At 46.2% G+C, this 23358-nt stretch overlaps 1 protein-coding gene across 8 annotated transcripts in view; it reads left to right on the top strand.

The window, feature by feature from the left end:
• The window catches only part of FBH1 (F-box DNA helicase 1), a 47893-nt gene extending 26391 nt beyond the window's left edge, over positions 1–21502 (top strand). For 5 of the 8 annotated variants that reach the window (XM_023230551.1, XM_023230557.1, XM_023230552.1 and 2 more), the window contains 11 exons: positions 851–938; positions 1021–1107; positions 1772–1908; positions 4972–5071; positions 5162–5283; positions 7325–7400; positions 8013–8210; positions 9089–9214; positions 11177–11283; positions 20469–20600; positions 21020–21502. In XM_023230551.1, the coding sequence (XP_023086319.1) occupies positions 851–938; positions 1021–1107; positions 1772–1908; positions 4972–5071; positions 5162–5283; positions 7325–7400; positions 8013–8210; positions 9089–9214; positions 11177–11283; positions 20469–20600; positions 21020–21190 (1344 nt within the window). In that variant the 3' untranslated portion in view covers positions 21191–21502. The remainder of the gene's footprint in view (positions 1–850; positions 939–1020; positions 1108–1771; positions 1909–4971; positions 5072–5161; positions 5284–7324; positions 7401–8012; positions 8211–9088; positions 9215–11176; positions 11284–20468; positions 20601–21019) is intronic. The other 3 variants (XM_023230554.1, XM_023230556.1, XM_023230555.1) reach the window with 1 other exon arrangement.
• Positions 21503–23358: the final 1856 nt, after the last annotated feature.

The following is a 23358-nucleotide window of genomic DNA, read 5'->3' as shown; positions in this document are numbered from 1 at the left end:
GGGGAAACGGGAAGTGTTAGGGATCTGAGGATGGGGAAACGGGAAGTGTTAGGGATCTGAGGATGGGGGAAATGGGAAATGTTTGGTTTCTGAGGATGGGGAACAGGGGAAGTGTTAGGGATCTGAGAATGGGGAAATGGAAAGTGTTGGGGATCTGAGGATGGGGAAACGGAGTGTGGGACAGCATTATTTCTTCTTTCACTTCTTCAGAACTGTTCGTAGGAGGTTGTGGGTGGAGGGTGAGGCTGTGGGCCCATGGGGATGGCTGTGAATTGTTAGATATTTTCTCCTGTGGAGGACACTGGTGACCATCTCACTTAAGCCTCAGAATAGTCCTCTCATTTAACAAGAAGGCAGACATGGAATGACCTGCCTGAGTTTATAAGAACTTGTCACTGGGGTTTCTGGACCTCAAGTCTGATCTTAACTGAAGGCTGGAATCTCTCTTCTGATTTTCTTGGGTTATTGGTTCTATGGAATAGATTTTGCTAGTGGGAAAGTCTGTTTCTTATTTTTATCAAGTCTTTTTCATTTGCCATTGTTTTTATGAATTAAGAATCGGTCATAAATCTAGAGAAACAATTTGGCCTTTTCTGGTTCACCTAACCGTTGTGACCTCTGCCCTGTCATGGGCGTGGCATCGCCCGGCTGCTTCCTGTCTCGGCACTGGAGACCCTCTGTGGCGTGGAGAGGCTGTTGAGGAGACCCAGGAGGTTAGGGAGGTGCCTGCGGTCCCCCTTCTGTGATGATGCCCTGGCTTCACTGCTGTATAGGAATTGAAAGTGTGACTGCAGGGTGCTGCCTTTGCCAGGGTCTCAAACTCTGGGTTACCATATACCTTCCTTCCTAGAATGGTGTCCTTGAAGCAAGCCGCCTCTGGGATAACATGAGGAAGCTGGGGGAGTGCACAGAAGAGGCGTACCAGATGACTCATGACGGTAGGCAGCTGCCGGATGGAGGGGACTGGCAAGTGGGACTGCTTTCCTGGAGTTACAACTCCTGCCTCTCTCCTTATTTTAGGCTACTTGAAACTCTGGCAGCTGAGTAAGCCTTTGCTGGCCTCTTTTGACGCCATCTTTGTGGATGAGGCCCAGGACTGCACACCAGGTGATACACTGTTCAGGACATCAGTAGTCTCAAATACGTAGAAACAGCACCATGATTATGTAAGAGGACATCTGTGTGAGCTAAGTTGATTATTATTATTTGTGATAAAGAAGAGGATCTTCTTACTCACCTTAGGATTTCAAGCTGCCCCTTGCCCTCACCCGAGCAGATTTCTCTGTCACCATAGGTTTTACTTAGGTTGTTCTTAACATGTTGACCAAGTTGTAGATCCGCAGACGATAGGGACCTAGACTCATGCTCAGTGGGAAGAGATCGTCCATTGAGAGGGAAAAGGTTGTGTTGTCTATTGCTCAAGCGGCTAAGAGAGAACGGACAGTGTTAACGAGTCTGACTTTGTAGGTCAATTTTGAGTGCTGTAACATTAAAGACAATTTGCCTCATTTTAGCTTTGCCTGTGTTGTTTTCTTAGGTTCCAACAATTCATCCAGGGCGAAACATAAGCTGCATTCCTAGGACCAGAAACTGTTTCTTTTGTCCATTATAAAATAGCTGCTTTTGATGGAGTGTGCCTGTCCTGCAGGAAAAGGCGACCTTGAGGTCCCGTGTGCCCTGGCTTAGCTTCACGGAAGTGTTTTGTCCTTTTCTTTTTGCTGCCTGGGGTGGAGGCCTCAAGGTTTCTCACTTTTCCTCTCATTGGTTACAGCTATCATGAACATAGTTCTGTCTCAGCCATGTGGGAAAATCTTTGTAGGGGACCCGCACCAGCAGATCTATACCTTCCGGGGTGCGGTCAACGCCCTATTCACAGTGCCCCACACCCACGTCTTCTATCTCACGCAGGTAAGTGCACGTTCTGCATCAGAGCCATTTCTTCTCCCTCCCAGTGTCTTACGTGCTGGGCCCTGTGCAGGGTGGTATGCCAGGCTCACCAGAGCTAGCAAATCCTTGCTTCTAAGTAGTGGTTCTCAAAAGTGTGGTTCTCGGGGTCTGCCAAGTCAGACTGTTTTCATAACAGGTGTGTGCACAGCGGTCATCTGAGAAAGAGCTACTGCGGCTGAACTGTGAACTGACGGCTGCTGCCGCCTTATATGTTTGTACTTAGAACAGTTGTTAGACCAGCGCTGGTTGTTCAGACTTGTGTATTTGGCACTTTTTCAAAGACGAGTAAAACAAGCTGCGACTTCAGGGAAAATAACTGACAGTGTTTGTTGTCAAAAATAACATCTTTGCTTTCAAGTGAAATTAAAATTTTGGCAAACTCTCCCATAAGGAGCATGACAACTCACAGTGTCCTCGATTATGCGAAAAGTTTATTATGCGCTCCTTCCTTTCCAATCACATGTCTGTGTGGGGTTGAATTTTCTTCATGTGTGTCAACCAAGACAGTATATCACCGCAGACAATGCAGATGTGAACACAGGAAGCCAGCAGTCTTCTGTTATGCCAGGCATTGAAGAGATTTGCAAAAATGGAACATGGTGCCATTCTTCTTGCTGAATTTTTTTTTTGTTCGGGGAAATATGTTTCAAAAAATATATTCTTTATGTCGTCACATAAGAGGCTTTTGGCTGGGCACGGTGGCTCATGCCTGTAATCCCAGCATTTTGGGAGGCCAAGAAGGACAGATCACTTGAGGTCAGGAGTTCAATACCAGCCTGGCCAACATGGTAAAACCCTGTCTCTACTAAAAATACAAAAATTAGCCAGGCGTGGTGGCTCATGCCTGTAGTGTCAGCTACTCAAGAAGCTGAGGCAGGAGAATCACTTGAACCCAGGAGGTGGAGGTTGCAGTGGGCCGAGATTGTACCATTGCACTCCAGCCTGGGCGACACAGTGAGACTCTGTCTTTAAAAAAAAAAATAGTTTTGAATCGTTATTTTTAAATGAATTAAAATTTCTAATATGGTAAATATAGATAGATAGAGCTCACGTAAATAAAAGCTCTTTGGAGGCTTTTTAAATGTGATTTTTAATTGTGAAGCATCCTGAGACCAGAAGTTTGAGAACCACTGCTTTTAAGAAACTCATTTCTAATTAGAAGAGATGTCTCGGCCGGGCACGGTGGCTCACGCCTGTAATCCCAGCACTTTGGGAGGCCGAGGCAGGTGGATCATGAGGTCAGGAGATCGAGACCATCCTGGCTAACACGGTGAAACCCCGTCTCTACTAAAAATATAAAAAATTAGCCGGGTGTTGTGGCGGGCGCCTGTAGTCCCAGCTACTCCGGAGACTGAGGCAGGAAAATGGCGTGAACCCGGGAGGCGGAGCTTGCAATGAGCCAAGATTGTGCCACTGCCCTCCAGCCTGGGCGACAGAGCGAGACTCCGTCTCTTGAAAAAAAAAGAAGAGATGTCTCACTTGGATGAAAGTGTCAACTGTGCTGTGTTTTGTGATGTTATTGAAAGTTCCGTAGATGCCTCTGTTACTCTTCCCTTGAGCTCCTGCTGCTGTGGTGGTTTAGGGTAGCATCAGTGCAGAGGTGTTTTGTTCTTTTAATAGACAATATTTTTTTAGAATAGTTTCAGATTTCCAGAAAAATCGAGAGGAGAGTTCTCATATGTCCTGTACTCAGTTTCCCATTACTAACATCATCTTATATTAATGTGGAACACTTGTCATGATAATGAACCAACATTGATACATTATTATAGGCTGAAGTCCATGGTTCATTTGCATTTCCTTGGTTTTGAAATAATGTCTTCTGTGACTTCAGGTTCCCATCCAGGATCCCACATTACATGTAGCCATGTGTCATGAGGCTCTTCTTGGCTGTGACAGTTCCTCAGACTTTCCCTATTTCTGATGTGACTTTCACAGTTTCCAGAAGTTCCAGTTAGGCATTTGTAGGCTGCCGCTGTGCTGGGATTTGTCTAATGTCTTTCCTCATGGTTAGGCTAGAGTTCTGGGTTCTGGGAGGAAGACCACAGAGGTGAAGCTCCATTTTCTTCACATGCTGTCGAGGTGCCTGCTGTCACCATGGCTCATGACTTGAGGTTGACCTTGACCACCTGGCTGATGTAGTGTTTGTCAGGTTTCGCCACTGTAGAGTTCCTCTTTTTTTCCATCTTTTCCCTCGTGGATGCTTTGGCAGGAAGTCTCTATACACTCAAGGAGTAAGTGTCGAAGAATCTTCATAAATTATTTGGAATTCTTCTGCAAAGGAGATTTGTTTCTTCTCTCCCATCTATGTAAATATTCAGTCATTTATCTAAATATGAACTCATAGATATTTATGTTATAATTTCAGTTCTGGTTCACTCAGAGTAGTTTTAGAGTAACAAAGTAGTGTTTATTTAAAGTCTAGTTTTCGTTTGCTGTTCACCAAAGCACCTGAAGTTGTGTGTGTGTGAAAACAGGCCGTACACACCCTGAGCGTAGGGAAGAATGATATCTTGCCAGCTGGAGGGGCGAAGGAAGCAGGGTCTTGGGCTGAGTTTTGAAGGTTAGGAAGTGACTTTGGTAGATGAAAGTCAGACGGAAAGCAGCGTGGGCTGAGGCAGGGCAGCATGGGCAATGTGCAGGTGCTAGTGCTTCTGCCATGGCTGGTTGGTGCGGGGCAGTGGTTTTAAAGGTAGTGTGGAGAGGGATCTCAAAGGCAAGGGGAGAAGCCCTCCTTACCCTATCTTAATCTTCTGTTTGATTTAGACTTCACTAGATTTGATTTGGAGAAAAGGGTAGATTTGCTTAAAAGAAAACTTTACTATTGGTGTTGAGAATAAGGGAAAATAAAGACTGCCGGGTCGCAAAGGACCTGGAAAGTGAGCCTGTGAAGTTCGCTTTACGTGCGGGGGGTCAGGAATAACTTGTCGGGTCCGGCCTGCCCGGGCTGTGGTGGCAGTGATGGAAACGCACGGACGCGCCGCAGGGCGGGCTTCTGACTCCCTCTGTCTTGCTGTTTTCCAGAGTTTTCGGTTTGGTGTGGAAATAGCTTATGTGGGAGCTACTATCTTGGATGTTTGCAAGAGAGTCAGGAAGAAGACTTTGGTTGGAGGAAACCATCAGAGTAAGGCTTTTAGTTACTTTTCTCTTTTATGTTACAAAAGTTTTCGTCTTTATTTCGATTTGCCATAGAGTTTGTGCTCTCTCCCTAAAGGTGGCATTAGAGGTGACGCAAAGGGGCAAGTGGCCTTGTTGTCCCGGACCAACGCCAACGTGTTTGATGAGGCCGTACGGGTGACGGAAGGGGAAGTCCCTTCAAGGATACATTTGATTGGGGTAAGAGTACATTTCTGTCGACCACTTCATGCACAGAAACGTTGTAGATGAACATACCCAGTGAAAATTGTTCACCTTCATTGGGATTATCATGCAAGAAAGCATTTGGGTTTTTGACTCTTTCCACCGCGCTGCACCGTGGCTGGTCTGTATCCCAGGGCCATTCTGATTATGCCAGTGAAACATTCCTGGAAAGGCAGACACAAGAAGGGCTGGAGACCTTAATTTCCACTCTTTAAACAATGAATGCCCTTCTTCCCTTGACAATGCCAGTGAGGCCGCGGGTTACTGGAAGCTTTTCTGGTTGTGTGTTGTCATTAGTGTGAGAACAGCTGAGCTGACAACATGCGGAGTACACACCTAGGCTCTAGTTCTGACTGGTCACTAACCGCGTGTGGCTGGGGGCAAGTCACAGCTTCTGTGTGCCTCATTCTCTCCACCTCTGAGGTAAAATAATGCCTTGCCTTACCTGTTTCACAGGGAGTTAGAAGGGTTCAGTGGCATGTTTACAGCATTTTTAACCCTGAAGCAGAGTTATATGACAAAAAGATAGTCACTCATTCATTTGTGGAAATGTTTTCAAGAGTGCATTAGGCATTCAATGAATCATAATCAAAAGATGTTTTAAGTTTTTTATTTATAAAGACTGTATAACAATGGTATAGAAATTTTGGAACCTGAAAAAGAACACATAATCCCAGTATTTCATATAATAGTTCTCATTTTTGCTATTTTTGTCTTTGTCCTTATAGATGTGTATTTTTGCATAATTGCAAGTATAGGGTACCTAGAAATGGATGCTGTTTTTCACTCAACACATAGGCATATTTTCTTTCATTACTATTTTAATGACCTTATAATATTTGGTCTGGTAAATAATAACATAATTTAGCCATAGTCATTGTTGTAAGAGAGTAGTATTTTTGGAATATCATCCACACTGGCATGATGTAAAGCAAGTGGTTCTGTCTACCTCTCTTAAATCCACTTATCACCTGTACCATGTGTCATTACACGTGACCACACATCTGGTTGTGGGTTTTAATGTCAACTGTGTTATTCTGCCCGCTGTTTTATGTGAGTGTTTTACGTGTCCCTCCCTAAAAGATGTCAAGCCCTTGGAGTGTGAGGCCCCGATCGTATCTGTCTTCTGTGTGGGGCCTGGTGCTGTGTGAGTGCCAGAGCCCAGCCAGTGCTCAGCAGATACTCTTGGTAGATCTGGGCTAAATAGGGCACAGTCAGGCTGTCTCCTCCAGGACCTGACCTGTTAAAATGTAGAAGAATCTGGACCTAGAGACATTCTGTAGTTTCTTTTTTTTTTTTTGAGACAGAGTCTTGCTCTGTCAGCCAGGCTGGAGTGCAATGGTGTGATCTCGGTTCGCTGTAACCTCCGCCTCCCAGTTCGAGAGATTCTCGTGCCTTGGCCTCCTGACTAGCTGAGACTATAGGCGTCTGCCACTACACCCGGCTAATTTTTGTATTTTTGGTAGAGACGGGTTTCACCATGTTGGCCAGGCTGGTCTTGAACTCCGGCCTCAAGTAATCCACCCACCTCAGCCTCCCAAAGAGCGGGGATTACAGGCATGAGCCACTGTGCCCAGCCTGTAGTTCTTTTCTCACAAGAAACAGTGGTAAATGTGCATGCCGAGCACTTTGTATTCAGGCACCATTTGTATTCTTTAGAATCGTCTCATGTTCCTGGATGGTGCTTAACTTGCCTTTTTATTGATGTGAAAGCAGCGTGCAGCTATAGATCTTGCCTTTTTTGAAAGAGTAGGAAGAGTTTGAGGTGGCAGCGGTATCTTAGAATGTGGTCCCTGGGAGTGTTCAGCCCACGTGGCAGCCTCGCGCTTTCTGCTTCATGAAGTTTCCTGCTTGCCGCCTGTGCTTTGGGTGTAACTCAAGATCCATTTCCAAGAAACCATCTCATTTCAAAACCCCATCCCTGCATTTGCTTTATTTTGTTTTGTTAAAGCAACAACAAGCAAAACAAAACAAAAAACAACAAAAAAACAAAAATCCCACCAAAAAACTTTTTCAGGGGATTAAATCATTTGGATTGGACAGAATCATTGATATTTGGATCCTTCTTCAGCCAGAGGAAGAACGGAGGAAACGTGAGTACCCGCCTGGCCTTGGTGCATTGGAAGGAAGCACCCAAGGGACAGGGACGAGAAAGAAGCAGGCCCGGTCTGAGTCAGGGACTCGTTTCCCTCCAGAGAAGGGAGAGCTAGAGCTCTCTTCCCATGAAGAGGGGGGTGCCTCAGGCCTCCTGGTTTCATAGGTACTGACAGATTTTTCCAGATCCTCCTCACAGGAGCCTCAGTCTCTTTCAAACACTGGTCCCATAGGCTATCTTCCCCTGCATCTTTCTGTCTGCCTGGGCCACTTTATACGTTGTACACTTCCACGTGGGTCCCAAGTGATAGTGTCGAGCATTTCTACAGCGCTTTTCTTTTCCTGTTGACTGCGCTATTTCAAATCCCTGTGAAGTAGGTGAGGATCTTGAGCCTAGGGTTTTGCTCCTCAGTCGGAGACGGAGAGGCCACCGCACTGCCCTGACTTGCCCAGGGACACACAGCGAGTTAGTGATGCAGTCAGGCCTGGAACCTGGGTCTCCCCACTTTCAGACCGTCTGCTCTTGTGCAGCTGCTTAGAAATGTGCAGCACCTGCCACCGTCTGTGAGTGGAGCTTGTGTCACCTTAACTTGTGCGTGTATTCTCCTTAGAAAACCTCGTCATTAAAGACAGATTTATCAGAAGATGGGTGCACAAAGAAGGCTTTAGTGGCTTCAAGAGGTACGTGACCGCTGCTGAGGACAAGGAGCTTGAAGCCAAGATCGCAGTTGTTGAAAAGTATAACATCAGGATTCCAGAGCTGGTGCAAAGGATAGAAAAATGCCATATAGAAGATCTGGACTTTGCAGGTAAGGGAAACAGTTGGTTTTTACCTTCCCCCTAAGAGGAGGAACAGATGGTCTGCTGCTGTTTTTTTGTTTTTTGTTTTTGTTTTGAGACAGAGTCTTGCTCTGTTGCCCAGGCTGGAGTGCAGTGGCGTGATCTTGGCTCACTGCAGTGTCTCCCTCCTGGGTTCAAGCAATTCTCCTGCCTCAGCCTCCTGAGGAGCTGGGACTACAGGCGCCCACCACCACTCCCGGCTAGTTTTTGTATTTTTAGTAGAGATGAAGTCTCGCCATGTTGGCCAGGCTGGTCTCGAACTCCCAACCTCAGGTAATCCACCCACCTTGACCTCCCAAAGTGCTAGAATTACAGACGTGAGCCACCGCGCCCTGCCTCTTCTGCTGTTTCTTCCCTGTGTGAAATATCTTTGAGCAAGGATGGCTTTATTGCTTAAGGGAGAGGGGAGCAGGGTTCTGGTTCTTCCTCAGGGGCTCTTTGTTTCTGTTCTACTTTCAAGCCCATAGAATGGGATTTTCTAGTCCCAGCTCTGCCACGTGTAATGTCAGGCAAGCCGTGCAGCCCTGTAATGTCAGGCAAGCCGTGCAGCCCTTTTCTGGGCTCTGTCCCTTCATGTGTTAGATCCAGAGGGTGGGTAGAACCACTCTGGCCTCTGGGATGTGATTCTGAGAGGCACTAACTCCTGCAACTAATTTTCAACTTTTCTCCTCGTCTTTTTCTTTTTTCTGTTCCTGACAGTTGTTTCCTCTTTCCCCCTTTTCCCACAAAACTGCACTTAGGCAAGAACTGTTCGAGTTCAGAGTCAAGTGGGAAGCATGTATGTTTTTGTCATCTCGTTTCTTTGCCTTTGAAGCCCCGTCTAATGTGTGCTGTGTTTTTATCCTAGAGTACATTCTGGGCACTGTGCACAAAGCCAAAGGCCTGGAGTTTGACACTGTGCATGTTTTGGATGATTTTGTGAAAGTGCCTTGTGCCCGGCATAACCTGCCCCAGCTTCCCCACTTCAGAGTTGGTAAGAGGTGGCCGGGTGGTGTCAGGTGCTGTTGCAGTGAGTGGCGACTGGAATGCTTCCTTTACACTGCCTTGTTGTTTGTTGGATGCTGTGGCCTCCTGGTAGGGCACTTCTGGAAAAACAAAACCACGAAACACCTCCTAGTCCTAAACTTTTGATTCTTGTACTGTGGTTTTTTAAAAAACAAAACTTCCCCAAGGTGCACCCCTCTGGGGGCTGCGTGTGGGGTGATGATGTTTGTGGTGGCCCTGTGAGCCCTGCGCTGCTCTCAGCTCCACCTGTGAGCCCTGTGCTGCTCTCAGCTCCAGGTTTTTCACCATCAGACTTTTAGTCTCCAGCCTCATGAAAGCTTTAACGTATAGTTTACTTGCTTACCAAGTAATTCCTTTAATTCTTCTTCATTTATTAAAGAGATGAGAAAATCACAAAAGGAGAAGTAGTCAGCATTCTTTATCATTTGTCTGGTTTTTTTTTTTTTTGTTTTTTTGTTTTTTTGGTACAGACAGGGGTCTCACTATGTTGCTCAGGCTGGTCTCAAACTCCTGGGCTCAAGCAATCCTCCCACATCAGCCTCCCAAAGTGTTGGGATTGCAGGCGTGAGCCACCACAGACATTTGTCTGCTTTGTTGTTATTGTTGTTGTTGTTGTTATTATTATTATTATTATTTTGAGATGGAGTCTCACTCTGTCACCCAGGCTGAAGCGCAGTGGTGCGATCTCGGCTCACTGCAATCTCCACCTCCCGGGTTCAAGCGATTCTCCTGCCTCAGAGTAGTTGGGACTACAGGCGCGCGCCACCACGCCCGGCTAATTTTTGTTTTTAGTAGAGACGGGGTTTCGCCATATTGGCCAGGCTGGTCTCGATCTCCTGACCTCAGGTGATCCACCTGCCTCGGCCTCCCAAAGTGCTGGGATTATAGGTGTGAGCCACTGTGCCTGGCCTTGTCTGCTTTCTAATAAATTTGTACTCAAGGCTGCTTTGTAATAAATTTGTACTCTGAGCATCAGTGCTATTGCTTTGGTTTTAAATCTTAGAATAAAACCGTTTGAAATTTGTGTACAAACAAACAAAGCTGTCTGTTAACTGTAGGTTGGAAATTTGGGGCCTAGCACACATTGGCATGCTGAAAACGGAAACCACAGCATTCGTGACTGCTGGCGAACATAGAACATGGTTTGGAGTGGAGAGAGGAAGGGAGGCAGCCATGGAGAAGTTTACTATAGTACCACCTTTTTCCCCCTTCTGGTTTACATGTTTACAAATGTAATTTTTTGGGGGACGTGTAATTTACATGTCACACAACCCACCCATCCAAAGTGTACAATTCCGCAGCTTTTTGCACGCCATTGGGTGTGCTGCACTTTGTTGAGTTCCTGCCATTGTGTGGTGAATCGAGATGGGAGACGAGAGGTGCGGTTGGGCAGCACAGACTCACAGCACACAGCACACCTGTGTGTCTTCCTTGTTGTCCTGTGACAGTGTCAGCCATTTCCAAATGGGAGTCTGGCAGTCCAGAGACAGTGTAAGGAAATGGAAAGAGACAAGCAGACTCAGTCCAGCTCCCAGGCCCTTGATTAGCCAAGGCCTTGTTTGTAGGAGTGACTTAACCTGTCTAAGCCTCGGTTTCCCCAGCTGTCTCATGGGCTTGTTGTGAGAACTGGCATAATGACTGTAAACAGCCATCTGGCACATGGCGGGTGTCGAATAACCAATTAACACATTCCCAGGATTCATGTAGCAGGACTAAATAAAACCCAGTATTTTGTGCCACTAGTCTGCTGGGATTTGGTTTGTTTTTGGAACTGGCATTTGTAGGAAAATTTTGTATTTACAGCCAACAAATGTTGAGTGGTTTTCTGCAGGGAATGGATGGGGGCTAGTAAACATTTAGATGAGACATAAGGTTTTGTAAGCTTTTGTAAGGCTTTTTAGTTGAATTTTTTCCCCTTTACTTTGTTTAGAGTCATTTTCTGAGGATGAATGGAATTTACTGTATGTTGCAGTAACTCGAGCCAAGAAGCGTCTCATCATGACCAAATCATTGGAAAACATTTTGACTTTGGCTGGGGTAAGCGGAACGGGCAGCATGAGCTAACTTGATGCCATTGAATGTTACTTAGTCTGCATGAGGGGCTGACCTGGAGCCTTCAGAGGCCTTCGGATCAGGGTCGTGGGTTGGAAGAGAAACGCTGCTTGAATGTGCAGAGGCCGATGACCAGTGTAAGAAGGGTTCTACCCAAGGAAACAAAAATGTGGTTCTTTTCTGAGTCATTTCCTAATTGAGTTTAAAAAGCTCTGTTTAAGATACCAGCAGTGGGCCAGGCACGGTGGCTCACGCCTGTAATCCCAGTACTTTGAGAGGCTGGGGCAGGCGGATCACTTGAGGTCAGGGGTTTGAGACCAGCCTGGCCAACATGGTAAAACCCCATCTCTATTAAAAATACAAAAATTAGCCAGGTGTGGTGGCATGCATCTGTAATTCCAGCTACTCGGGAGGCTGAGGCAGGAGAATCACTTGAACCTGGGAGGCGGAGGTTGCAGTGAGCCAAGATGGCACCACTGCATTCTAACCTGGGTGACAGAGCGAGACTGCGTCTCAAAAAAAAAAAAAAAAAATGATACCAGCAGTGGTCATATATTTCTTAATTTCTCCCTTACTCAGTTAGCTCTTTTTTTTTTTTTTGGTCTGAGCCAGAATCTCACTGTGTCACCCAGGCTGGAGTGCAGTGGCACAGTCATCACTCACTGTAACCTCGAACTCCTGGGCTCAAGTGATGATCTTACCTCAGCCTCCTGAGTCACTGGGACTAAGGCGCATGCCACCACACCTGACTAGTTTTTAATTTTTTTTCTAGAGACGGGTTCTTGCTATATGGCCCAGGCTGATCTCGAACTCCTGGCTAAAGTGGTCCTCCTGCCTCAGCCTCCCAAAGTGCTGGAGTTACAGATGTTAGCCACCTCGCTTGGCCCCTGTACTCAATATTCATAGGGAAGAAATGCCAGGAAGGTTTTGTGCACCCAGCCTTCCTCCCTCTCAGTCTTTAGTCCCTTTTGAAATGGCATCTGCTGCTGCTGCCGGTAGACTTTCCAGAAGAACACATCCTTGCCGGGGAGAGTAAGTGTTCAGGGGCCTGGCCGTTGTCTCAGACGTGTGGAAAAGTGAGCTGCTCAGCACTCACTCTTTACCCTTCCCACAAACCACCTTCTCACACTCCACTTCTTTTATCTCTTTTGCTGCCGAAACAGCTGGAGTATAAACCATTTAGTCTTTTCAACCCTGTCAGAAACTCCAACAGAAATTTGAGCTAATAGTTACTACTTAATCCATCTCTCCCTGAACCCAAGATATTTAAGCCTGAGACCTAAAACTTAAGTGTAAAAGTTAATATAAATACTCTTTCTTGCTTAGCTGTCTCCAAAGCAAAGACTGTGTGTAGCAGGATGGTTTATTCTCAGTTCCGTATTGCCTGCTGTCACGGGGTGAGCCATGCCGTGCTGCCCTCCGTGCTCTGGGGTGCAGGCAGGGTGGGCGGTCACCACTTTTGAGTAAATGATGTTCAGCTCTCAGAGGTGTCAAGTGTAGTAGATCCCTGATGCTCAGAATGGAATATTCATCGAGGGCCTAACACTTGCCAAGCACCTTTCTGGGTACTGGGGCATAACAGTGGGCAGGGAAATTCCTGCCCTCATAGAGCCCATCCAGGTGGGGAGATGGACAAGAAAGTGAACCAATAGGATTTCTCTTCACATGTTTGAGGAAGATAATACCAAAACTTAAAAGGGAGAAGCTTTGCAAATAAATACTCTACAATGACTCATCACAGGGCAAAAGCTTCTTGCATCAAACTGATTAGCTTGCATATTTATCCCATTTTTTGTGTCTCCTTTGTCATTTTTCCTCCAGGCCTCTGTTAGGTAGACTGACTTGGCCATAAGAATGTTTTCAGAATTTGAAATCTGATGCATTTTTCCCAAAGCAACTTTTCACCTGGGTTTCACCGAGTGCAACAGCTTAAGTGTCAGAGCTTAGAACTGAAGCCCTTTTTCTTTGGTTGCATCTTTAGTGGCACATGGATCGTCTGTAGAGTTTTCTGCAAAGGGCCGGGCAATAAAGATTTCAGGCTCTGTAAGTCACATGATCTCTGTTGCAGCTCCCCAGCCCCGCTGCTGTAGTGCGAGAGTCCCTGTTGACAGTACATCAGCGGACAAGTGTGGCTGTGTTCCGATAAAATGGATTCACAGAAACGGGCATTGTGTGGATGTGGCCCATGTGTACTTTGCTGACCTCTGGTTTAAAGAAAAGTGTGACCTTAAAAAATCTCTAAACCAGTATCCCCAGGAGTTAAGCAGAATAAATCATTATGTACAAATGGTCTCTACCTATACACACATTTTTGTATAAACTTTGATTTATAAGTGCTTTTTTAGACCCTCTGGTATGATTTTCTCATGGAAGTCGTGTCACAGAAGTGGTCAGGCCTGTAACAAAACCACATTGTCAATTGGTAGAACTGTGCGGGGTATTACCGAGCAGTGATACCATCTCACAAACATGGGCTACACAGGACTTTTCATTTTTGCTTATGAAAATTTTAAGACATTAAAAAGTAAAGAAAGCAACACACTGAACACTCATATACAAATACTCATGTACATATGCCTATATGTACACATCTCCAAGAAATAGGTACTTTTTTTTTCCATAACTACCATGCCATTTTCATGTTTTATATTATAATATGTGGCCTCTACTATCCAATCCATACTTATGCTTTTATGATTGTCTCAGAAATGCTTTTTTACAGTTGATTTGTTCAAGTCAGAGTCCAAACCAACATTTGATTGCTTGTCTCTTAAGTTACTTAATAGAGAGCTGTGCAGGACTCCCTCCCCACTTTTCCCATGCTCTTGTCTCATTGCAGGAACTGGCTCATTTGTCCTATAGAGCGTTCCCATTCTTAGTTTGCTTCCTGGTGTGGTTGTGTAACTTGTTCTGCCATTACCTGTCCTGGCTTTCCAGTAACTGGAAGTTAGCTGTAGAGGCTTGATTAGATTCAAGCCTGCGTCTTTGGTAGGCATACACCATGGGAGGCCGGAGAGGGCTGTGTGCTTTGCATCGCCACATAAGGAGGCTCACGGGAGCAGGTTAGTTTGTCACTGTTAGTGATGCTGATTGCTCATCTTTTGAAGAGGCACAGCTAGGAAATGTGTCTTTTTGAAAAGAAAGAAAAAAACCAGTGGTTCATACTGAATTCCAATCCCAGTTTTTAAACTTTATTTGTTTGAAAGAGACAGGGTCTCACTGTGTTGCCCAGGCTTTAGTGCAGTGGTATGATCATGGCTCACTACAGCCTCAACCTCCTGGGCTTAGGCGCAGTCTTCCCACCTCAGCCTCCCAAGTAGCTGGGAACACAGACATACACTATCACACCTGGCTGGTGTGTGTTTGTTTGTTTGTTTTGTAGAGACAGTGTCTCACTATGTTGCCCAGGCTGGTCTTGAACTCCTGGGCTTAAGTGATCCTCCTGCCTCAGCCTCCCAAAGTTCTGGGATTACAGGCGTGACACCAGGCAAATTTCAATATTTTGTTGTTAAATATAACACAAATATATAAAACAGCATAAAGCAGTTTAAAATGATGATGTTGCGAGCATCCACCGGATGAGAAGATGGGATCTGCCAGCCATCACAGAGCTGTCCTGGTGGCCCCTGGCCATCGTAGCACCCCTCCCCACTTTCTGAGGGTAACTACCATCTCAGCAGATAGGCACTACCTTGCTTTGTTGCACAACTGCACCTTTTTGATTTTTGATTTTTGATTTTTTTGGAGACCGAGTCTCGCCCTGTCGCCCAGGCTGGAGTACAGTGGCGCGATCTCAGCTCACTGCAAGCTCCGCCTCCCGGGTTTACGCCATTCTCCTGCCTCAGCCTCCCGAGTAACTGGGACTACAGGCGCCCGCCACATCGCCCGGCTAGTTTTTTTGTATTTTTTTTTAGTAGAGACGGAGTTTCACCGTGTTAGCCAGGATGGTCTCGATCTCCTGACCTCATGATCCGCCCGTCTCGGTCTCCCAAAGTGCTGGGATTACAGGCTTGAGCCACGGCGCCCGGCCTGATTTTTTATTTTTTAACCAGGTATGCACCGCCATCAGTAAGTGCTGAAAAATGGTACTTTTTACACATGTTCTCTTCATTCTCCTGGGTTTCAAAAACTGCACTGTATCTGCATCGTCAGAGGCTTTAGCCCTTCACACGTTCAGCCCTCATGCATTGTGTTCCGTAATCCAGTTCACATTTAACACGAAAGGAATTTTACTTTTCTTAACACTTGAATCTTTTCTGATACACTGAAATCTTGGTTCCTAACAGTATTTATTAATTACTTATTGATGCTATTCCATGTATTTAAAAATAATCTTCAAAATAATGCCAGTATTAATGGAATACTGACTGGACGTGAAGATTTCCTAACAGCTCCATTTCTCCATTAATGATTTATTTATCATGTTCTGAAGTCACTTAGAGTAAGTCCTTTTTGCTTTTGTGGTTTTATTACCAACTTAATTTGCAGTTAGAAATGTATTTTATTTATAATATCTACAGCGATTGCTTTGCTTCTTTTTGATTTAATGATCTTTTTTGACGTGTAAGGCCTGTTAATGTTTTCAAAGTCAAAACCTTGTGCCTGAGCATGGTGGCTCACCCCTGTAATCCCAGCACTTTGCAGGGCTGAGGCAGGCAGATCACTTGAAGCCAAGAGTTAGAGATCAGCCTGGCCAACATGGTGAAACCCTGTCTCTACCAAAAAATACAGAAAAATTAGCTAGTCGTGGTGGTGCACACCTGTAGCCCCAGCTACTTGGGAGGCTGAGGTGGGAGAATCGCTTGAACCCAGGAGGCAGAGATTGCAGTGAGCTGAGATTGTGCCACTGCACTCCAGCCTGGGTGACAGAGTGAGACCCTGTCTCAAAAAAACAAAAACAAAAACAAAAAACAAAGTCAAAACTTTGTGCTAAGAGAAGTCTCATTACCTCCCTCTTCACTTCAGACTGTTCTCTGCCTCCACCTTTGATAGTTATTTTCAACAATTAGCGATTCATCCTTCAGTATTTCTTTATGCAAATTCGTAGGTATTTTCGTATTCTCCTTTTCCACAAAAGGTAGCGTTTCAGATACACTGTTGTGTACTTTGCTTTGTCACTTAGAAGCACTCATGGGAATCACTCTTTTATTTATTTTTTGCTCTTTTATTTTTTGGCCTTTTATTCTTTTATTTGTTGTCCTACCCAAATCAGGAAATCCCTCTTTATCAGCTCACAGAGCTCTTTTGCCCCTTCTTCAGCTGCATAGTGTTCTGTGTTGATGCACCGTGATTTATGCCATCCTTGCTCATGGACGTGGTCACTTCCAGCCTTTTGCTTTCATTAATAATGCCGCATTGCACAATCTTATGCACAGGTCATTTATGTTTTTGCCAGTGCATCTTCATCATGCATTTCTAGAAGTGGAATTGCTGGATAAAGATAAATGCAAGTGTGACTTTTCAGTTGTTGTTTTGTTTTTGAGACAAGGTCTGGCTCTGTCACCCAGGGTGGAGTATGGCAGCACAGTCTTGGCTCACTGCAACCTCCGCCTCCCAGGCTCAAGCCATCTTCCCACCTCAGCCTCCCGAGCAGCTGGGACTACAGGCATGTGTCACCACACCTGGCTAATTCTGTATTTTTTTGTAGAGACGGGGTTTTGCCTGTTGCCTAGGCTGGTCTTGAACTCATGAGCTCAAGTGATCCGCCCTGCCTCAGCCTCCCAAAGTGCTAGGGTTACAGGAATGAGCCACCGCACCTGGCCAAGTGTGACTTTTCTAGATATGGCCAATTTCTTCTTGGAGATTGTTACTACTTTAGAGTCCCACCAGTTGTATGCATAAGAGTGAAATAGGCCCAGTGCAGTAGCTCACACCCGTAATCCCAGCACGTTGGGATGCTTAGGAGGGCGGATCACTTGATGTCAGGAGTTCAAGACCAGCCTGACCAACATGGTGAAACCCTGTCTCTACTAAAAATACAAAAATTAGCTGGGTGTAGTGGTGCACGCCTGTAATCCCAGCTACTCAGGAGGCTGAGGCAGGAGAATCACTTGAACCCGGGAGGCAGAGGTTGCAGTAGGCTGAGATCGTGCCACTGCACTCCAGTCTGGGCAACAAAGGGAGACTCTGTCTCAAAAAACAAAAACAAAAAGTGAAGTAGACTTTTTAAAGCTAATTGGAAGGTTGTCAGTTGGTTGCTGCATATATTTTGTTTTCCCCATAGAAGAAAAGAATACAGAATCTAGAGAAATACTTCCCGGTTACTGAGACTGGGCTGGGCTGTCTGGCCTCAGGGGTCCTGCGAGGAGGTCGCAGAAAAACTGCTTATTTGTGGGAACAGATTTTTTAAGGCTTTAAGACCTTGCGAGAGGTGGATGCACTCTGCTTTTTTAAAAACAAACCAACCAACAACAACAACAAAACAGAGTCTCACTGTGTCACCCAGGCTGGAGGGCAGTGGTGTAATCTTGGCTCACTGCAACCTCTGCCTCCTGGGTTCAAGTGGTTCTCCTGTCTCAGCCTCCCCAGTAACTGGTAGTACAGGTGTGCACCGCCATACCTGGCTAACTTTTTTTTTTGGTATTTTTTTTTTTTTTTTTTTTTTGGTAGAGACGAAGTTTCACCATGTTGGCCAGGCTGGTCTCGAACTCCTGTACTTAAAGTGATCCACCTGCCTCGGCCTTCCAAAGTGTTGGGATTACTGGCGTAAGCCACCATGTCCGGCCTTTGTTGTTGTTGATCACAGCCTGTGAATAAATTTGGGGATATCCTGTTTCAGAAGCGTCGAGTTCAGTCTGTCCAGGAGGAAAGGCTGTGGGGATAATGAAGATCCTGAGGTGGGCAGTAGTTCAGGGGCTAGGAGAGCGTGTTGAAAATAGTGGAGCCGTGGATGGGGGTGTTTTGGAGATAAAAAGCGAGCCGTTGCTTCCTGCGTTGCCTAGAATGATGTCTCTTCATCTCCCAAGAACAGGGCAACCTTCTTTTTCTCTGACCCCTCCCCCTTAGGAAATATAGCTAATAGAATCACCAGAAGCCGTTTTGTTCATTTGTTTCTTTAAGTTTTGGGAAAGTGAAGGAAATTATTACGTTGTTGAGGTGTTAAGTGACATGAAGTTATGTTTCAAAGACAGCTTTTTTTTTTTTTTTTGTGACAGAGTCTCCTTCTGTAGCCCAGGCTGGAGTGCAATGGTGCCATGTTGCTCGGCTCACCACCTCCCAGGCTCAAGTGATTCTCAGGCCTCAGCCTCAGAGTAGCTGGGATTACAGGTGTGCGCTACCATGCCTGGCTAATTTTTGTATTTTTAGTAGAGATGGGATTTCACCCATATTGACCAGGCTGGTCTCAAACTTCTGACCTCAAGTGATCGGTTCGCCTCGGCCTCCCAAAGTGCTGAGATTACAGGCTTGAGCCACTACATCTGGCCAAAGACAGCTTTCTTTTTGTTTGTTTGTTTAGATATAGGGTCTTGCTCTGTTTCCCAGGCTGGAGTGCAGTGACACAATCTCAGCTCACTCACTGCAACCTCAGCCTCCCCAGAAGCTGAGACTAGAGGTGTGTACCACTATGCCTGGCTAATTTTTGTATTTTTGGTAGAGACAGGGTTTTGCCATATTGCCCAGGCTGGTCTCGAACTCCTGGGCTCAAGCGATCCTCCCACTAAGTCTCCCAAAGTGCTGGGACTGCAGGTGTGACCTCTACCCCTTAAATTTATATAAATAAAAACAGTTAATCTAGTGGGTTATGAGAGGCGTAAAAAGAGTGAAATGGCGTAAAATCTAAAGAAATCAGAGAACACTGCATGTTAGGTTAAATCATGTTTTGTGAAACTTTTCTTCCATATGTGTGGAATAGCATTATATGTGTATAGCATTATAATGGTAACTGCATCAAAAACAGTTTGAGAGCCCAGCCCTGGAGAAAATTCTGGAGTCGACAGGGAGTCGGGTACAAGGATGTCCATTGTTGCATTGTTGGAAATAGTTTGGAAACAACCGAGTAACCACAGCAAGGGAATGGGTAAATAAAATACAAGAGAGTGCTGTGACTGAGTCCCCTACGGTATTTTAGAACAACTAGGTGAGGAGGAAGCCAGAAGTGTAACATTCATGTAAATAGACACCTATAAAAGGACACCTGTGTCCTGGGACACGTGTGTAAACAAGAAGCTATTTCGTAGTGGGTTGGAGGCACCTCGCCAGGTTCATGGTCCTGGCTGTCCCTGGGGAAGGAAATTGAGATGACAGTCGAAGGGACTTCCACAAAATCTGTGACTTCAGACATGATTTCACTTCGTCAGCTGTTAGTACTTGTTGGCCATAACTTGAGTGTTTGCATGGTGGTTTTCGGTTCTTTTTCATACCTGGTAGGCAGGCAGGCCCTCTAAGAGTAAAGACCAAAGAAATAAAAATGTAGGACACAGATTGTAGAATAATTAGATCAATAGCTGGTCGTAATCCAGAAAATACGAAACCGTCCTTTGCTGGGCAGCAGGTGTGTGTGGTCCTGCTAGCGGATCAGCCGGTGATGTGGAGCCCCTCGGGGCAGCGGCGAAGCTGACAGTGCCCTGTCTTTGTGGTGTTTCCAGCCTGGGAGGTCACTGGCGCTTCCTCTGGGTGCTCCTTTCCTGCCAGGCATGAGTGCTTTGCATGCATTGAGGGGTGTCTTCTCCTCAGCAGCCACCTTTAGCTGGCACTGTGCCATCTGCATTTATGGATAAAGACAGGCTTAGCGAGGGTGTCATTTGCTCACTAGCACAGCCAGTACACGGGACGGTAGGAATGTGCAGGGATGTTTGGGGCAAGTTTTCTTCAGGTCCTCTGTGTTGCCTACCTGGGTTGTAGTGTGAATATACAAATAATTTTCTAAAGATTGAGCTGGGGATGCCTTAGCATAAAATAAAATCCAGAAATATTCTGGAAATGTCATTACAGGCAATAGTTTTGCTTGTTTATCCATTAAATATATATATATTAAAAAGCAATTAGACTGTCAGTTGGACTGTCGATAGCTTTGGAGGCAGGGAAAAGTTAGAGAAACTAAGGGAGAACAGGACAGTTGGTGTTTTTCTCTTTCTGGTACTTACAGCACATCTAAAGGGTTCTCACAGCGTTTCCAGCAGACCCTAGCAGAGGTATCACCATGATTCTCTTTCTCACTCTTTCCTTCTCAGGAGTACTTCTTGCAAGCAGAGCTGACAAGCAACGTCTTAAAAACAGGTGTGGTGCGCTGCTGCGTGGGACAGTGCAACAATGCCATCCCTGTGGACACCGTCCTCACCATGAAGAAGCTGCCCATCACCTATGTATGTCTGCTGTCTGTGGAACTTAATTCAGCCATTTGCGTGTTTTGCTTGTGAGCTTTATGCTTCTCTGGGTTGTAGGTGGGGAGATAAGAGAGAGCTCTGTGATCCTTTATTAGGGGCTTTTCATACGAGAGGCACGAGAAATGTGTGGCTGGCCCCGGGGTCAGAGGTCAGGGCATGTGGTTGTTTATCTCGACTGGATAAATGGCTGTTTCTGCGCTCAGGGAATTTGGGGGTGTCGAGGCCACCTAGATGGTGGTGCTGTGGGAGGGTTTCTGAGGGTGTACACCCCTCTGAAAACATCAGAATTCAAATGCGTTGTTCTTGGGCAGCTGTGATGGTAACTCCATGCTTTTTGCTGGAAAAATCCATGTTCTTTGGTTGTTCTCCTTAGCTCTCTTTCTTGTCCATCACCACAGAGCAACAGGAAGGAAAACAAGGGGGGCTACCTCTGCCACTCCTGCGCAGAGCAGCGCATCGGGCCCCTGGCGTTCCTGACGGCCTCCCCGGAGCAGGTGCGCGCCATGGAGCGCACCGTGGAGAACATCGTGCTGCCCCGGCACGAGGCCCTGCTCTTCCTCGTCTTCTGAGGCCAAGGTGCACGCTCTCCGCAGTGCAGAGCAGTTTGCCGAGGACCCCGTGTGAAGAAAGCCAGTGAGGGGGGCTCCCGCTCCCTGAGACTCTGGGTTCACCCACGGCACTTTCTGAGGAAGAGGACACCAGCCCAAGCTGGACCTGCCATTTCTCCACTCCCTACAGACAGCCAGTCTCCACTTGCCTCCGCTCCAGACATATCTGGTCGGGGAAGTGGGGGATGTTCTTTTGATAAAAAAAAAAAAACATTTTATGTATTTAAACTTTTATTACAAGATTTCAATTAAACAGGCACCATAGCACTGGCATACCGCTGTGTGATGACTGCGTCAGCACTGTTGTTCTGAGCCTTCTGTTTTTCCAGTTTACTCTTTCCTACAGCACTGTCACCGTTCACGTGACATAGGAGGCAGAGTGTGAGACGTGATGTCTTGGGTGGGAATTGGGGCATCAGAAATGAGACTTTGGCCGGGAGCAGTGGCTCACGCCTGTAGCCCCAGCACTGAATCCAGCCAAGGCAGGAGGACTGCTGGAGCTCAAGGTTGAGGCTGCGAGCCGTGGTCACCTTACAGCTCACTGTACTCCAGCCTGGGTGACAGAGCGAGACCCTGTCTCAAAATAATATAATAATAATAATAATTAATAATAATGTTTTAAGGAGGTCAGATAAATTACAAGGCTAACAGGATCATAATCTCAGTAAGAAATAACCCCAGATGGGTTGGACCACAGCACCCGTGGGGCCTGGTGAGGAGGGAACGAATATGAGGATTGGTGGTTCTCACAAAGTGTCGTTCCAGCAAGCAGCGGCAATGTCGCCTGGGAACTTGTTAGAAATAAAAATGTCCCATCCCCACACCAGGCCTGCAGGATCAGAAACTCCAGGGTTGAGGCTCAGCTGTTGGTACCTAACAAGCCTGACAAGTGGTGCTCATGCATGCTAAGTTTGGAAACTGCTGCTCTCGATGTTTAGAAGGTAGAATTGGTCGGATTTCTGGAGTACTGGGATCATGATAGGGACACACTGTGGTAGAGGTCGTCTTCACTGAGACAGGGAAAATGGGAACTAAAGCAGGTTTGTGTAAACGCAGTGATCAGGTGGTTTTTCAGCATGTTGAGTGGAACCGTCCAGGAGGCTGCTGGGTGAACACATCTGTCCTGCAGCAAAGGGCCTGGCTGGACCTGGGGACTTTAGAGTTGTCGGTGTGTGGGTGGTGGTGCAGTTTGAAGGGTTTTGCCGAGTTAATCCGGGAGAGGATAGAGAAGGAGAAGAGCAGAGGTCTGAGAAGCAAAGCTGGCAGCCACGAGGCTTGGGGTGAAGAGAGGAAGAGGGTTTAAGAAGAGTGACAGCTGATCCAGAGGAGCCTCATGATGGAGCACCACTGAGCTCCGGAGTGGGGGAGTCCAGGAAAAGGGGATCTTCAGCATCCAGTGCAGTAAAGAGACCAAACAAACAAGGGTGGCCAAGTGTTTAACCGGCACTCTCAAGGTCAACGGACATTAGCTGATCAGTTTCAGTGAGGGGAGAAGCCGACCACCGTGGCCTAAGATATTAGTGAAAAATTTGAGGGCTAAGGTGTGTGTTCATTTATGGTTTCTTTCTGAAATCATACTATAAGGGCAGTAAAAGGTTTGTGTGTGTGTGTTTTAACCTTTAAGGGCAAAGACAACAAGAAGGAGGCAGCAGCCATCCTGGAGGCATCAGGATCATTAAACATCTGAGAAAACATCTAAATATCTGTAACACATTCAGAGAATGAGAGGAGGTAGTGCATTCCATGGAGTAGCAGGATAGATACGTGTAAAAGAATATTTGGGGCCGGGCGCAGTGGCTTGCGCCTGAAATCCCAGCACTTTGGGAGGCCGAGGCGGGTGGATCATCTGAGATCAGGATTTCGAGACCAGCCTGGGCCAGCGTGGTAAAACCCTGTCTCTACTAAAAATACAAAAATTAGCAGGGTGTGGTGGTGGGCGCCTGTAATCCCAGCTACTCAGGAGGCTGAGGCAGGAGAATCGCTTGAACCTGGGATGCAGAGTAAGACTTCATCTCAAAAAAAAAAAAAAATTTTGGAGAAAAAAATATGAAAGAAACCCAGTAGAACTGTTACAAGAATAAGTTGAGAATCTAGAAAGTAGAACAAAAACAAAGATTGAGAAGTAGTTA

The sequence above is a fragment of the Piliocolobus tephrosceles genome, chromosome 9 (assembly GCF_002776525.5).
Source record: "Piliocolobus tephrosceles isolate RC106 chromosome 9, ASM277652v3, whole genome shotgun sequence".
NCBI classification, from domain to species: Eukaryota; Metazoa; Chordata; class Mammalia; order Primates; family Cercopithecidae; genus Piliocolobus; species Piliocolobus tephrosceles.
Note: the sequence above shows the minus strand (reverse complement) of the source record. Positions and strands in the feature narration are given on the sequence as shown.